General features: G+C 41.0%; 1 protein-coding gene across 2 annotated transcripts in view; it reads right to left on the bottom strand.

Annotated features, from left to right (window-relative positions):
• Positions 1–3,092: 3,092 nt before the first annotated feature.
• INF2 (inverted formin 2) overlaps positions 3,093–16,779 on the bottom strand; it is a 139,796-nt gene continuing 126,109 nt past the window's right edge. For both annotated transcript variants that reach the window (XM_089680293.1, XM_089680294.1), the window contains one exon: positions 3,093–11,485. Coding sequence is in view for 1 of the 2 variants with exons in the window: in XM_089680294.1 (XP_089536420.1) it covers positions 11,454–11,485 (32 nt within the window). In the remaining variant the exon portion in view is untranslated. The remainder of the gene's footprint in view (positions 11,486–16,779) is intronic.

Here is a 16,779-nt window from a genome sequence, read left to right as displayed (position 1 = left end):
CTGGGGATGATGGACTCACTCCATGTGACAAGTTCCGGGCATGGGGCAGGTTCACGTTAACCCTATATAAGCTGTAACTCAACTCTGACCCAAAACATACATAGTGATTTGGGAAGGGTACGGACCTCAAGAGCCAAAAAGAGCAGCATGAATCAAGGAAGTAGCCTGTGCAGCATAATGTTTGTTCTGAATGGCCGAAGGACAGGTCATCTTTAAAACATCGCCATACTTTTGTCCGGGGGCACATTTGGGCTTTTCCAATCTGCCATATTTCACAAAAATAACACTGTACATTTGAGTAGAGCCTTTCCCATTATCTATCAAATGAAAATGCTACAGTGAGCACCAATTAGATCAGTGATTGTGCATGCCCTAAATTCCAATTATATTAAAAAAAAAAACATTTGGCTGGAAAGCTACTGCGTGATGTTAGCCTAAGGCTCATGTCAGACTAGCAATGGCATGTCACAAAAATTACAGGAAAATAGGAACACCCTTTGGATTCTTACTGAACGATTTATTCTCTTCTTATAAACAGCACAAAACACAGATCTCCAGAATATTACACACGAGAGTCAGAGTTTTGCCTTTCACCCCCCTCAATTTTTTTTTATTATGTAGCACTATTGTGACTGATATTCAGTAAATACAGGTCTTCTATGGCCGTTCCTGTTCGTGAGACATCGATCGTCTCATGAACAGACTTGTATGAAAATTTAACTTCGATCAGCACATGCAGCCAATCGGCTGCAGTGCTGATTGGTGTAGTCTGAAAGTGGAGGAATCCTGCTACAAAATGCAACGACACAGCGGGGAGGATTCCTCCATCTACCTCGAATGTGTGGATGGGGGAATTGGTTCCATGTATGGCCAGCTTGGGCACATTTTGGTTGTACATTGGGCTTAAGAAAACACTCGTCCCCTTGGCAGAACAAAAAACACTCATATAGAGCTTTTTATACTGGAGTTTAGGAAAATTTAGAAGATATTAGTTGAGTTTAGGCGCATTCAGCTCTTTTTTTTTTTAAAGAAATACCATGTACCCCGCACATATGTTGTGTAAACAATAAAAACTTGATAACAATCAATAATGATCAATAATCATAGATGATAAACAATAAATATCTATTAAACTGGTTTTTTTTGCAGTCCCAGTATGTGAAAGTAAGGTGCAAGCCTGCTAATTCTTGATTGTGAACTCCATATTAAAGTGACAAGTGCTCCCCTGTGCTCAAATTGGGGCCCCACATGGATTTGCACTCACCGTCAACTCATGACCACCTATCTCTATGATGGTCACTAGCGCTTTTATTGGGCCCATCCCAATGTACAACGTGATGTTGGTGACCGATGTCTTTTCACGTGCTCCATAGCATTGCTAACAGTAACTGATGTATCTTCCCAGGGGTTACATAGCGTTCTTGATAATAACCAATGATCCTTATCAGATGTTAAATTATTACCAGTAATCCTCCTCTACTCCACAGGAAATATTGCAAATTTTCAGCATAGAAACAAAAAAAAAAACGGACAGTTTTTACAGTTTCACACTATGGGATGTCAGTTTTTGTTTCTATTTCTATGCTGAAAATTTGCAATATTGCCCGTTTTCAACTGGTGCAATTTATGGAAAGGGTCAAAATAGTGACAGTGGGTCTCTACCTCCTCAGCCAATGAGGAGGTAGAGACCCAGGATAGCCGAGGCTGTCATGCACATTGCTGGATCTTGATGGGGCTCGGGTAAGTATTGAGGGGGCTGGGGGCACTGCTGCACACAGAAGGTTTTTCACCTTCATGCATTCTATGCAAAACCTTCAGCCTTTACAACCACTTTAAAGGCACATTCCACCTTTTGCAAAAATGTAATAAATACACTTGCATTAAAAAAAAAAAAAATGTTTTTAACTTATTGCATTTCAGCCTGCAAAGCATTACAATGGTGATCCATGCAATGCTCAGGCTTCAGCACACTCTTCCCCCAGGTTGAGTTCTGTACCAAGGTATGGACCTACAGCCGTCCTCCTCCATCCTAGATGCATGGCTGTATTTCTTCCCTGAGATATAATAAATAATAGTGATAGATAGTGGACAGTGCGTCCTGAAGCCCCGCCTTCCTGCCCATAATGCGCCCATTGCATTAGAATCCGCAGTCAGATATATTCTCTCCCAGCTGGCTGCATATTCATACAGTTTGACAACATCACATGGGAAAGGCAAAGGAGGCAGAAAATTAGATTTTGCCGAGGAAGGAACCCGTGGTACGCATGCAGGGTCGCCATCTGCTACGGTGGCAGATGGGACTTGTAGTCTTTGCATCTTAGTGATCCCAGATATGATTGATGTGGCTGTGTGGGCAGAGGCATGCACAGCCATAATGAACAAAAAAGGGCAAAAGTAGCAGAAGGGGAAAATGGCAGTTTGTTTTTGGGGGGTCATGTAAGCCCTAATAATAGGTAGACATATTCGTTTTGTTATGATTAGTTTTTCAGACAACAATTTCATTTTCGGAGATTCGGATGTATACAAATCTCCAAATGGACATAGCAATGAATGGCAACAAATTAAAAAAAAAAAAGTTACAATGAAATTAACAAATGCATTAGTTTTATTCAGATGATGTCACATGATGTGATAGTAGTGCGGGCCCATGGGGGAATGAATTAAATTTTCAAATTCTTTCAAAAATTCAGATGATTGGTCCTGAATTTCATTCCATTTGTTAATTCAGATGCATCTGACGCCAGTTGATATTGTCCAATAAGCACATGCCATTTCTCTTGGTGGGTTGGACTAGCGTCCAAAAATATTGAGTCCCTCCGATTCAATATTATATCAAGTATATAGCAATCTTATGGAAAAACTGCAACATTTTACAAATCCACCCGGACCAACAAATATACAAAAAGTATGCCGAAGATACAAAATGAATTCTGAAAATGAATCGGGCCAACATAATGAATAGGACGGAATGAAATTCTTCAATAAAGAAATGCATCCGAAACAAAACATTCAAGCATGGACATGGCTAATAATTTTTGTTACATGAAACATGGTTCCAAAGATGGATTTAAAAAATAATATAGACACTTGCATTTTTGCAACGAAAATAATTTATTAAGAAGGCAGTATGCACTTTGCAAAACTGATTACAGAAGAATCAAAATATTCTTTCCAAAATACTTCTATTTACAGAACAAGCACTACATAGTATTTGTTTTATGCAAAATAATTGTGTGTATTTTTCTGATAGTGCAGAATATTCTACATTAGGCAAAGCCGATGGCTATTGTTCAACAATATGAATTAACATATCATAGCAACCTATTATAATTTCACCTTCATTAGTCTTCAGTTTGTTTAACTGTATCTGGGTATAGTTACAGCATGCCAATGATCCTTAGGCTAGGTACACATTAATGTGAGTGCGGGAATGCATGAAAATCGCACACATTCTAGCAGGGAAATGCATTGCTATTTAGCAGATGTGCTGAGGTTCAATTCATTCTTAACAGCACTTCCACATCTGAAAATGCAGCACGTTTTCGGGTGCATGAATCCACATGGCGCGGCTGCATTTTTGAAAAGGTGCAGGGACTTTCCTGCAAGTACAGCATCCCATTCAAATGAATGCCGGTGCAAATGTGGCACGCAGGAAACGCTTAGATGTGAATCTAGCAGGGGCAGACTGACCATTCGAGCACTCAGGCACTGCCCGAGGGCCCGGGGTCAGTAGGGGGCCTCATAAGATGCTCCTGGTACCTTTCATTGGCTTTTTCATAGGCTTTTTTGGGTGTGGGCAAGGACACAGGGGCCTCATGATCTCCTATTGCCCGGGGGCCCCATGAGTTATCAGTCCACCCCTGGAACCTAGCCTTATGCAGGCCATACATGGTTCGAATTCCGAATAATTTTTTGTCCAAAAATCGAAAACGTTGTTCGCTCGGTAATCCGATGGTGCCATCAATGATTTCGAAAATCAGCCGTCCAAGTCATAAAGTTCACCCCATATAACAGGCGAAACTTCTGTTCCTTCCAGGTCAGGGCTCATGCGCATATTCTTTTCGGAAAAACGATCGTACGATTTGACCATCATTGAGTCAAAAATCGGTCGTTTTTCAGGAATTTTTCAATATTCCCGATCACCGAAAAGAGGAGGAACCACGAAAATCAGCCAGTGCCATTGACCCACTAACAGAGTGAAAATCGTCCGATTATACTTAGGTCTTATTTTCGGACGAAAAATCGGTCAAATTTCGATCCATGTATGGCCGGCCTTACATCACGTCATAAAACCTAACTATTACAGAGACACTCATCCCTGGCTGATCAAGAAGCCTGAACATACGCACATATTCATTTTCTGTAACCTTTTTAACGAGGAACTCTTGAAATAACTTTCAGGTCTCAAAGAACTCCTGCTAATAAATTATTTCCAGTAAAAATAATGACATTATGAAAGAATAATAACGATAATACTATTGGCTAGAAAACTGTTGTGTTCCCTCACATTGGTGGTCATTGAAGTCTCCCTTTAATTAGTTGTCAATGGAGAAAGGTCTCCTTACATTGGTGGTCATTGGAGAAGGGCTCCTTTAAAGGATAAGTTCACCTTTTAGGGCCAGTTCACCCTACATGCGTTTCAGTTACTTTTTTTCTGCATCCAAAATGCACAGAAAATAGGTTATATGATTGTCAATGTCATAGTTCACATCAGTGCTTGCAGTTCCAGTGCGTTCCGGTTGCAGAAAATAAGTAGAACATGCTGCATTTTTTCTGCACAGACGTGTACTGGAACGCGGTAAAACGCATAAAAAATGCACCGGAACGCACCAAAAACGCACTGGAAAGCACATGCCCCTATTTCAATTGAAGAATTGAAGAAAAGGAGAGGGGAAAAAATTAGCTGGAATGCATAAAAATCACACTGGAACACATCCAAGAATGCACCGGAACACACCAAAAACGCACTGGAAAGCACATGCCCCTATTTCAATTGAAGAATTGAAGAAAAGGAGAGGGGAAAAAATTAGCTGGAATGCATAAAAATCACACTGGAACACATCCAAGAATGCACCGGAACACACCAAAAACGCACTGGAAAGCACATGCCCCTATTTCAATTGAAGAATTGAAGAAAAGGAGAGGGGAAAAAATTAGCTGGAATGCGTAAAAATCGCACTGGAACGCATCCAAAAATGCACCAGAATGCGCCAAAAACTCATCAAAACGCATCCGGAACGCATCTGGACTGCGTTTCTATAGTGTGAACCACAAAAAATTTGCATTTATTATTTTTGTTTACAGGAGCCTGGAAAGCACTGCACCAGCGATCAGTAGATCACTGGTGCCATGCAGGTCTCCTGCAGACCTGTCAGAATATCTGCTTGTCGTGCGGGATGTACAGGATGTACGAGCAAGCAGAAATACCGATAGGAAGCATGAATGAACTATCACCGCACTCCACAGCACCATGGTAGTTCATTGAAAACTACAAGCCAGCATCCGCTAAGGCTGCCAGGACTTGCAGTTCATTTATTCACGGAAATCCATGGGCATGTGACCGGAGCCCCAAATGGCCACGCTGTTTTCAGTTTGACTGATAGTAGGGGGAGAAGTCTCCCCATACTCTCAGATGGAGAGGGGGCTGCAGCTATGGGAACATGTTACACGTTCCACCCTAAAAACAGGTAAAACATGTAACATGTTCCCAAACATGAACTTATCCTTTAAAATTAAGTCACAGTATATGTGGTGACAGATGTGTTCCTGCATTGTAACACGTCTGCCACCACAAGGATACGCAGAAAACAACTGTTTCCTATGTGTCCCATTCACACTGCAATGCTGCATATGGCTGCGTTGCAGTGTGCTGCAATAAAATCCAGACATGCTCCATTTTACCGCCGCGTACTGTGCCAAATCACATGGCAAGGTACACTATTGCACTGGTGTACAGTGCCGTGAATGAAGTGCCTACTTTGTACACTTCAAAAAAAGTTTGTACAAAATAAAAAGAGAGAGCCGTGTGATGTGCTGAATTGCGCGCCACACTCACTGCCCCTTACCGCAGCCAGTAATGGAGGGCTGTCATAGCAGTAAAAATGGAGGGCTGTCGTAGCCGTAAAAATGGAGGGCTGTCGTAGCCGTAAAAATGGAGGGCTGTCGTAGCCGTAAAAATGGAGGGCTGTCGTAGCAGTAAAGCGCTGCAGAAGCTCTTTCTTTAGTGTGAATCCACCCTAAGGCTAGGTTCACACCTATGCAGTTTGTGTTTGATCTGTTTCTGCATTGCGTTTTGCGGTGCGTTTTTGCACATGCGTTTTTTAATGCGTTTTTCAGGTTTTATTTCTTTTTTTTTCTTGTTGCTAGGCAGATTTAAAACGCAAAACACATCAAAAACGCAGCAGAAACACACACTACATGCTTTTCTACAGCATTTCCATAGAAGTCTATAGAACCAAAAATGCAACTTTTTGCATTTAAAAAAGTCCCTGACCCTCTCCAAAAAACACACCTGGTGAAAACGTGGAGATGTGAACATGTCCCATAAGAAATTGTGTTAAATGGGCTGTAGTGCATTTCTGCAAAATGCAGCAGAAAACGTTTAGGTGTGAACTTAGGGTTACACGGGTACTCATTGAGAATTCCCCTTACAGATGGCTATAAAGATCATTGGGGACAGTGGTTACTTAAATGAGGGGCAGAAATTGCTCAATGCTCAAGAAACCCCTGGAGGAACCCTAAGGTTTCATGGATCTCTGGATGAGAACAGCTGGACTCAGACAATACATAGGGGTCAAGTTATAAAATAAAATCCCTGTGCAAAGGTTTCAAAAATTCACACAGCCATCACAAATATTTTGTCTGTTTACTTCCTATGACCATCGAGATAAGAACTGAGAATGTAGGAATGGGATTTTTAAGCTGCAACGAGTATACCAAAACCAAATATGTATGCATTTTATAAATGATTATTATATTATTATACAGGATTTATATAGTGCCAACAGTTTGCGCAGAGCTTCACAAAATGAAGGTAGACATTATAGTTACAATACAATTTGGCACAAGAGGAAACAAAGGGCCCTGCTCCTTAGAGCTTACAATCTAGGATATGTATGCTTCCTGAAGAAGCCATGATGGCAAAACATGTTGAAGATTATATACAGAGGAAAGTTTCAATATACTGTGCACAACACAACTTTGCATGCATTACTGCCTATGTACATTGCTTTTTTACTCTATCTATCTATCTATCTATCTATCTATCTATCTATCTATCTATCTATCTATCTAACTTCAAAATGGAATATATTAAACACTTTTTACTAAAATATTTCTTTTAACTGTTTATTTTTGTTTTGGTATACTCATTACACCTTAAAAACCCCACAAATGAGAGAGATATCATATTACCCCTGTACAAACCACTAGCAAGACCTCATCTGGAATATGCAGTTCAGTTTTGGGCACCAATTCACAAAAAGAACATTGGGGAACTGGAGAAAGTACAGAGAAGGGCAACCAAACTGATAAGAGGCATGGAGGAGATCAGCTATGAGGAAACATTAGAGGAACTGAATTTATTCTCTCTTGAGAAGAGGAGATTAAGGGAGGATATGATCAACATGTATAATACATAAGGGGGGGATATGATCACCATGTATAATACATAAGGGGGGGATATGATATCCATGTATAATACATAAGGGGGGATATGATCTCCATGTATAATACATAAGGGGGATATGATCACCATGTATAATACATAAGGGGGGGATATGATCTCTATGTATAAATACATCAGTGGTTCATATAGTGAACTCGGTGTAGAGCTATTCACCCTGAGGTCATCAAAGAGGACAAGGGGGCACTCTGTACATCTGGAGGAAAACAGACGTAATCACCAAATACGGAAAGGTTTCTTCACAGTAAGAGCTGTGAAAATGTGGAATAGACTCCCTCAAGAGTTGGTTCTGGCCAGCTCAGTGGATTGCTTTAAAAAAGTCCTGGATTGTTTCTTAGATACACAGAATATAACTGGATACTAATATTTATAGGTAAAGTTGATCCAGGGAATATCTGATTGCCTCTCGGGGAATCAGGAAGGAATTTTTTCCCTGCAGGAGCAAATTGGATCATGCTTTGCTGACTTTTTTTCCTTCCTCTGGATCAATTGTGCGTTTAGGGTTATAACTGTTTTGGGTTTAACTGGATGGACTTTTGTCTTTTTTCAGCCAGACTACGTAACTATGAGGGACACCAGGATGAGCATCTCTGTATTTTCCCAGTAAAAAGTCTTGATATATGCTGAACTACAACAATCATAGAAATCGTAATACTTTTACCAATCTAAAGGCCGACTGTTGCTTAATACTTTAATATATTGTATAATAGATTTTAAGATAAGGTGCAATCATTTATTTTTAAAGAAAAAAAAATAACGTATTGAAAAGCTCTTGTGTTTGTCCTTTAGGTAATATCCTATTAGAAAACAAAGACTATGGGCTTCATAAGCCAGATATAAGCAGTCTGTGACTTAAAGCAGACCTGGTGAAGTCCCCCCCCCTCAACCTCTCATCCCCAACTCTGCACACATTTTGCTGTTTCTTTTTAATTCTCATTGCACTTCATTTGCCTAGAGTAGACGAATGACATGCACAGCACATGCTGGGCCACCTGGGATATGCACGTCATATATCCCAGGAGGCCATGAGTCTTCTATTGAGCTAGTCGAAGGGGGCAAACCTGGCACATCATCGTGAGGCCCTAAAGGCTAAACCCGGAAGAGCCAGTGGGCCTCTCAATCAAGATGGTGGACTGAGCTGTGTCTGGTAAAGGATAAAAGAAAGGAGTGGTAAGCTGAAGTTCCTCTTTCAGCTGACCATACACTATACAATTTGATTGTTCAATCTCCTTTAGATCTACCATGAACTATGGAGTGCAAAGGCCTACCTGGTTTTATACGTGTGGTGATTGGCTCTTTGCTCAAGACCCCTCAGCAGACGCAGTGACCCCCCCCACCTGCAAGTGGGAATGACATATGTATAGAACCTGGTAGAGACTCTCTTCTCACCTAGGCCTACCTGGTTTAATACTAATTGAATAGATTGTTTAGGTGGGTCTTCCTATTACTTAGTTTTGGTTATTATATTTTTTTGTGTAGTGTGAGCGTTCCGAACCATGTCTGGGATCTGCTAAGCATAGCACACACTTGGAAGAGGTGGTCCCGGGTACGGTTCCCTTGTGGTCCAAAGCCGATTGCTTCAGTGTAAGTACAAACCGTGCAAGAGGACATAGGTCTCCATGGATCACTATGTACTGAAGCAGGAACCCCTGGGGGCTGGTTTAGCATACGTGTTCATGGGAACACTGATTTATAGTTCAGTGTGAGTGCAGACCACCATGGAAGGGGGACAATCAATCTCGATTGGGCACAGTTCAGTTAAGATATTCCCAGTATATGTGTACCCTAAGTCTAGTTTAAATCGGCTAAATACATTCCAGGTATGCATAGTCTTACCCTTTTTTTTTTTAATTTAGAAACCAGCCACAGCATGAGTAGAAAAGCCCATGCCCTGCCAGCATACTGTAGAAAAGGACCCTTGCTCTCCATGTGAAAGAAGTAGTCGCTCTTCAGAGGTCCGACTCCACTCTCTGCTGAGACAGAGCTTTAACTCTAGAATGGGCAAAGCTCAAGCTCGCTGCTGATTGGAGAGCTTTAGATCAGTCTCACCCGGGGCATGTCAGTCCTCTGCAGAGAGATCATTACTTTCACCCAAAGAGCAAGGGGCCTTCTATGAAGCATGCTGGCAGGGGCAGGCTTTTCTACTCAGGCTGTGGTTGTTTACTACAGAAAACAAATTCTAAGTCTTTAAACACCCTGGGGGAAGTTAACAAAGGAAAATACGTTGATTTTGTTGTTTAAATATTGACACATTTTATAAAACAAACAAGCTCTATGTGTTGATGCACCAGCCCCACATGCTACGCGACTCTTTCTGTAAATATTGTGTGCACCAAAATAATGAAGTACTTGTGCCAATATTCTCATTTAGAAACAGTTCTGAAAGAGACACCAGAGTGGTGTACATACTGTAGTGAACAGATCTTCAGTTTTGCAGCAACATTTTGGCACATGCAGAGTAAGGGTGCTTCACCTGGTGCACCAGTATGTGACAAATTGGCAAACTGTCATACGCCATTTTTATTAAGTGACATTATTCAAGCAGGCATATAGAAATTGGCACATCTTTGACATACTCCGATCTTTGTTAATCCCCCCCCCCCCTCTTTTTTGTTTTTACACACCTGGAATGCATTTAGCTGATTTAAACTGAAAATCCAGTTATCTATTGAGGTTTGATTACTGAAGGGGAATTTGGATTGGTAGATGCTTTTATTCCCATTGAATAAACTAGAATGAGGCTGCTGTCACACTCTTGTTGCAAAAACACAGTAAAAATGCATATGCATTTTTTATGCACTGAGTGCCTATTACCCAGCAACCTTTAAAAAAAAAAAACCACGACCATGGGTGTGTTTTCAATTCATTTCAATGGGGAGGTGCGTTTTTGGTGCAGTTTTTTTTAGCACGCACCAAAAATGCAGCAAGCAAGACATTTTTAAAAACTCTGGTGTGAAGAGTTCCATAGAATTTAAAGGGATGCATTTTTCTTCCACTTTAAACTGAAAAACTGATCAGTGTGAAAGGATCCTATTCTGGACATCATTTTTTTATTTATGTAGGCAGACCTCTCCGCACCACGTCTGAATTTTATTTTATTATAAAGCTGGCAGTGGTATTGCAATGCTGGTGTTATAAGAAATCAAATCTGGTTACATTACAATATATATATAATTTTTTTTTATTGTTTTATTTTTGCAATAGGTTGGAACTGGAAACAGGTTCAAGTAAAGCCTTAAAAGACAATTCAATTGCCCAGTCATCTAAACTCCCTACTCCATATCACGGGCGGACTGACCATTTGGAAACTCGGGCACTGCCCGAGGGCCCGGGGTCAGTAGGGGGCCACCTGAGATGCCCCTGGTACCTTTTTCATAGGCTTTTTAGAGTTTGGGCAAGGACACAGGGGCCCCATGATCCCCTATTGCCCGGGGGCCCCATGAGTTGTCAGTCCGCCCATGCTCCATATGGTTTCCCTGTGGACGGAACACCAAGGCAGACAAAGGAAGAAATTGATAAACTAACTCTCAGGGAACAACTTACACCTGCTTCAGGATGCAATGTAGCTGAAAGCAAGGACAATCTGTAGCAATGTGACAAGATCCTTTCAAATAGCAGTATGACTTAGAAAAGGTGTTGATATACAGTACATTGCCTCTTTTCAATAGAAGAAAAATAGAAAACTATTAATAAATAGCATTTAATGAGTCATTTTCCATCTGTCATAATAGATATAGTGGAAGAGGAGTTGCAAGCTTTGCCCCAGGATTCACTGCTTCTGCATCTTCTTTGTCCTGAAACCTACAGTAAAGTAAAAATCCAATAGTTTAGACAAACGTCATAACCTGTCAGTTAACATTGTTACTGACCGTAAGGATAAATAATTTATTGTTGTGGATCTGCTCCATTGGGCAAGGCATATGTGTGTACATAAATAATCTATACTGCATAGAGGCAATGATGAAGATGAATCTATCTATCATGAGGGATAAAACATGGAGTTCACATTAAAAAAAGGCAATTGTTGCCTATAGCAAAGAATCCCTGTGTAGGTGAAATAATTAAAACTAAACCTAGGAACAGTCCTATTGTAACTTTACCCTAGCTTTAATATTTCAGCCTCTGCAACTATAAAGGAATGTACTCAATAGTATTTAAATGTTTAAAAGTTTATGGAGTGTTGTTATTTAAATACAGTCTTTATTTTACAAATATTCAATACATGGTACTTCCTTGGCCAATTGATCTGCATACTGGGCTTTCTTTTAGAAAGCCCAGCACTATCTTTTCAAATGTGGATCTAAAAATAACTTCATAACAGGGGCGGACTTACCATTTGAAAACTCAGGCACTGCCCGAGGGCCCGGGGTCAGTAGGGGGCCCCATGAGATGCCCCTGGTACCTTTTTCATAGGCTTTTTTGAGTTTGGGCAAGGACACAGGGGCCCCATGATCCCCTATTGCCCGGGGGCCCCATGAGTTGTCAGTCTTGCAAACAAGAGGAGGTGTATCCTTCCTCTGACTTATTCAACTGTGCATATTCTGAGAAGAGCTAAATATTAGGAAATCAAATTACACAGGCTATGCACAGCATAGTAGTCAAATTCTATTAAAATATAAAGGAATCTGTTAATTGTAAGTAGTAAACATGAAATATTCTGCTTTAAGCTTTAAATCTACAAGTCAAGCAGATGAATATTAAACATAGGAACGTGACTGTGCTATTCTATGGGCCTCAGTAGTCCCTTCAAACTGCTTGTATCTCCTTTTATATCCATTTCCAAAATAACCAGCATTGGAGGAATGACTGGTCTCTAGTCTGCATTCTAGTAGGCTGACCCCTGCTCTTGTATGTCATCGCCTATAGTCATCAGTGCATTAATGATACTTACCGCTAGATAGAACATTAATGAGTTTGGGTCCTGTAAAGATTTTGCTACAGTTTAAGAGACCACATTACAAAACATAACATATAACAGAAGACAAAATTCACCTTTTAACTTTAAACATATACACAACATTTAGGGAAGCCTAAGAAAAATTATAATTTATATTGAATTTGTTGATTAAAGAAGAGACATACAGAGGTGGAACTAGCCATTGGCGTGAGCCGAGAGGGTTTTCTCTATTTAAGGGCAGGCTGTTTTAGAAACAAGTACATATCTATAGCTGTTCAGACCTGGGGCAGTGTACAGTATGTGAGTGTGTCTTCCCCCATACCGAGGTCAACACTGGACCAAACGTGGATTGCCATCCTCCCTGATGCAACTTGGGAGAACAATTTCCAAATATGATGCAGAGCTATTAGGAGCTGGACAGATACTAATAACCATTAGCTAATGCAACTTAAAAAAAAAAGTCACAGTTGATACTTGATGTTTGTAATATCTTATATTGCTGGCTGACTGAACTGATTCCTCTATATTCATTTGCCTAGCCTAATGGAACCAGACATCTCTGATTCTCACACAACAGTGGACAACAACAGGCAGATCATAGGTTAAAGGAGAATTGCAAAAACTACCCCGGTAGTGGTACAAAATCACCCTTCCTCCAACGTTTTGATCTCACAAGGGTTAAATGCTTATTGTTGTCTAGGACACCATTAAAAAACGGGTTTAGCTTACCTTATCCCTCACTTACTTTATCTTCATTTCCATGCGACCCATCCCTCCAAGGCACATGTGACAAACACAAGGCACACGGGTCAAATCCGGCCTGTCAGGCCATTTCCTGTGGCCCTTACATCTCTACTGTAGCTGTGGCACCCCCTCTGTCTCCATCTCCACTCCCACCTTGTCCCAACAGTCAGCAGTAGAGGACAGAACTCCTCCTACAGATCATGTGCCTCTCTGTGCAGTCACAGCACCCCATCATCTCCACCTCTCCTGGTCTCAGCATTTAGCAGACTCTGGCAGATGACTCCAGCCCTCCTCCAGATCCTGCACTTTCTGCTTCTTAGCTTCTTCCAGGAAGCAGCACAAGGTAAGGGGGGTGCAATATGATGTAAGGGAGGGTGGGGGACTCGACCTCTGATGGTGGGGGGCTCTGGACATCTGCTTATACTTGTGAGAATAATACAATTGTATGTCAGTTGAAAAGGATGATCGACCATTGCCGGCATCATCCACAAGAAACTTTATTGAAGACTGCTCTGACAGAACACTATGGAAGAACCATGTTCTGTCTGAGCAGTCTCCAATAAAGTATCTTGTGGATGATACCAGCAGTGTGCAATCTCTTTTCAGACTTGCATCATCTGTTACAGGAGTGTGAGTGGGCTCCGAGCCAGTCTGTACCTGTCCTTCACAGCAGTTATATACCACGGCAGGTGGAGCGGTACAATTTGGAGATACTGACCAGTCCTATGTCACTTTACAGAGGTATAGGGACCATAAAATCAAATAAGTTATTACTAAAACCAGCAATAAGATCCCTAGTATTGGCTGCCATGTGACAATACTTGGGATTTAGCATTTGGCTACTAGAGTTCAGCAAAATCACAGAGGAGGAGGTCACATGCTCCCGCACTAGATGTGCTGGGTATTGTCACTGACTACCATGAAGGCAGGACTGGCAAGGTGAATATAACGGGGTTGGGTAGTTTTACAAAGTTGCTGTCACAGAGCCCAGAATGGTCAAGGTGACAATGTCTCTGTAGAACTAAACTCCAGATAAGCAGCTCAATAGAGTTGTTGGATGCGGCGTGCATGGACAGCCTCTGTAGTAATTGGGAAAAACCAGCTATTACCAGCGGCCCCTACGGGGAAAGCACTACAGTATGTATATTGGAACCACTTTACTTTCCAAAAGCTTTGTAATCTTTTCAACACATTTTATTAAATTTTTCCCCCAAAAACAAAATGTGGTACAATATTAGGTACCACATTAGATATAATACCTAATAAACAGTATGCACTGAAATATGATGGTATGTAACCTGTTATCCTGCCTTCAGCTAATAACTAAATCTTCTATTTCTCCCATCAGTTTATCCCCCACAGTTATTACCTTTTGTACCACTAGCCCCTCCCTCCTAGATTGTAAACGCCAAAGGAAGGGGCCCTCCTATCCCTCTTGTATTGAACTGTATTGTTGCTATATTGTCTCCCGTTATATTGTAAATCGCTGAGCAAACTGTTGGCGCTATATAAATCCTGTATAATAACAACTACAATTCAGTCCGATAGTATCCTTTTTTTCCCCCCATTGTATTCTGTAATACAGTATATTGGAGCAACAGCGAGAACATTTCGAGTGATACAGAACATATCCGTATCTTAGGATGGTAGATAGTATTTTCCTATTATGCACTAGAAATTTTTAGCGAAGAAAACTAATAACTTAGCAACGCATGTAAAACACAGTATGGGTGCTGAACTGTGTGGGAGTTCTTCCAACCAATTCAGTTATATTGTAGCATTCTGGAAAAAGAAATTAGTCTTTTCCTCTGCTGAGTTATTTTGAGACACCTAAGGTTCCATGTACATTTGGAAAACACTTCTGAACGATGGAAACGGACTGCTGGAAAACGTAGGTTACAAAACGTCTGTTTAGCCGTGTTTGTATGCTGCGTTTATGAGCGTTTACGTTTAGAAGCATTATTTTAAGATAACCTCAGGAGACCTTCCAAAATGCTCAGAATGCACTGAAAAACAGTAAAAAAAAAAACTATTTCAGACATTTTGAGAGAAATAGAGAGAGCAGAAGCAGAGAGAGCAGTATGTGTTGAGATTTCCTGTCTTTTCTGGCTGTGTTCACTATGGATCCCATCATGAGCATAATGCGGCACGTTGTACCATTTTTTCCTTCATCTAAAGCCTGGAAAGGACTGCTGGTGTACCGGGTCCATTTGAATACATGGAAAATGCTTTGCTTGCATTTCTGATGAAAAAAGGCTCTGGACAGCATTTGGATATGGAACAGTAAAAAAACGCTTATAAACACGGTTAGCCACGTTTACAAGCGTTTGATACGCTGATAAAAATCTACTCCTGAACGCAAGTTTGGTGCATTCAAAAAAACGACTGTAAACTCAACTGCCTGTAAACGACTGTGTGTACATGGACACATAGGAAAACATTAGGGAGAGTTCAGGGGCTGCTGAAAAAAAAAATGCAGAAAAGCTCCTGAACGTGAGTTTATCAGCTGCAGTGTACATGAGCCCTAATGATGGTTTGTGATTGAAAGTGTTCCTAGCGTACCATGTTTTATTACAGCCAGTTTAAAGTTCCAGTACCGCAGGCAGATCCCTGACCTACACTGTAACAGTAGCACAACTTAAAGTGTTTGTAAAGGTAGAAAGTTTTTTTACCTTAATGCATTCTCTGCAAAAAACCTTCTGTGTGCAGTCCACCCCCCCAACTTATACTTACCTGACCCAATCTAGATCCAGCACTGGGAGCAGCATCTTTCGCCATTCTCTGTCACTGGACATGGAGGCAGCAGTGGGAGCCATTGGATCCTGCTGCTGTCAATCACAACCATCAAGCAGAGGGTGAGGCTGTGCCAAGGCTGTGTGTGTCAATGGAGAGCAGCTTGCAATCAAGTCCTAATGAGTGCCCCAATAGCAAGCAGCTTGCTATGGGGGTAATCAGCATGGGGGAGGAGCCAGGAGTGCCTACAAGGGACCCCAGAAGAGGAAGATTGGGGCTACTACTGTGCAATTAATTTGGAAATATACATAGAATTTCATTTGATAAATGTTCATTTGTGGAACTTCCGTCCATTAAACTTTCCAGTGATGAGTGGGGTCATATAAAAAATCTTCATCTGTAGCGATAAGAAAATTAGAAGTAGCAGGTAAAAATTTTTTTATTGAACAAAGTTCTAACCATGAATGTGTTTAATAGGTTTATTAAAACCTGTTTTAATATGTCTGGGATTCCATTGGAATAGCATGCTGGTCTGGATGAAATTTTAGGGGTTTTGAACAACTTAAAGTCAAAGCTAAAAAATTAGAAGTCAGCAGCTACAAAAACTGTAGTTGCTGACCTTTTTAAAAGCAGCCACTCACCTGTCACACGATCCAGCAGTGTCCTCACCATAGCCCCTTTCATCGGTCATCCTCACTCCCCAGCACTGACATCATAATTG

Source organism: Staurois parvus, unplaced genomic scaffold (genome assembly GCF_062004578.1).
Source record: "Staurois parvus isolate SC_StPar_1 unplaced genomic scaffold, SC_StPar_1.0 ptg000239l, whole genome shotgun sequence".
Classification (NCBI taxonomy): Eukaryota; Metazoa; Chordata; class Amphibia; order Anura; family Ranidae; genus Staurois; species Staurois parvus.
Note: the sequence above shows the minus strand (reverse complement) of the source record. Positions and strands in the feature narration are given on the sequence as shown.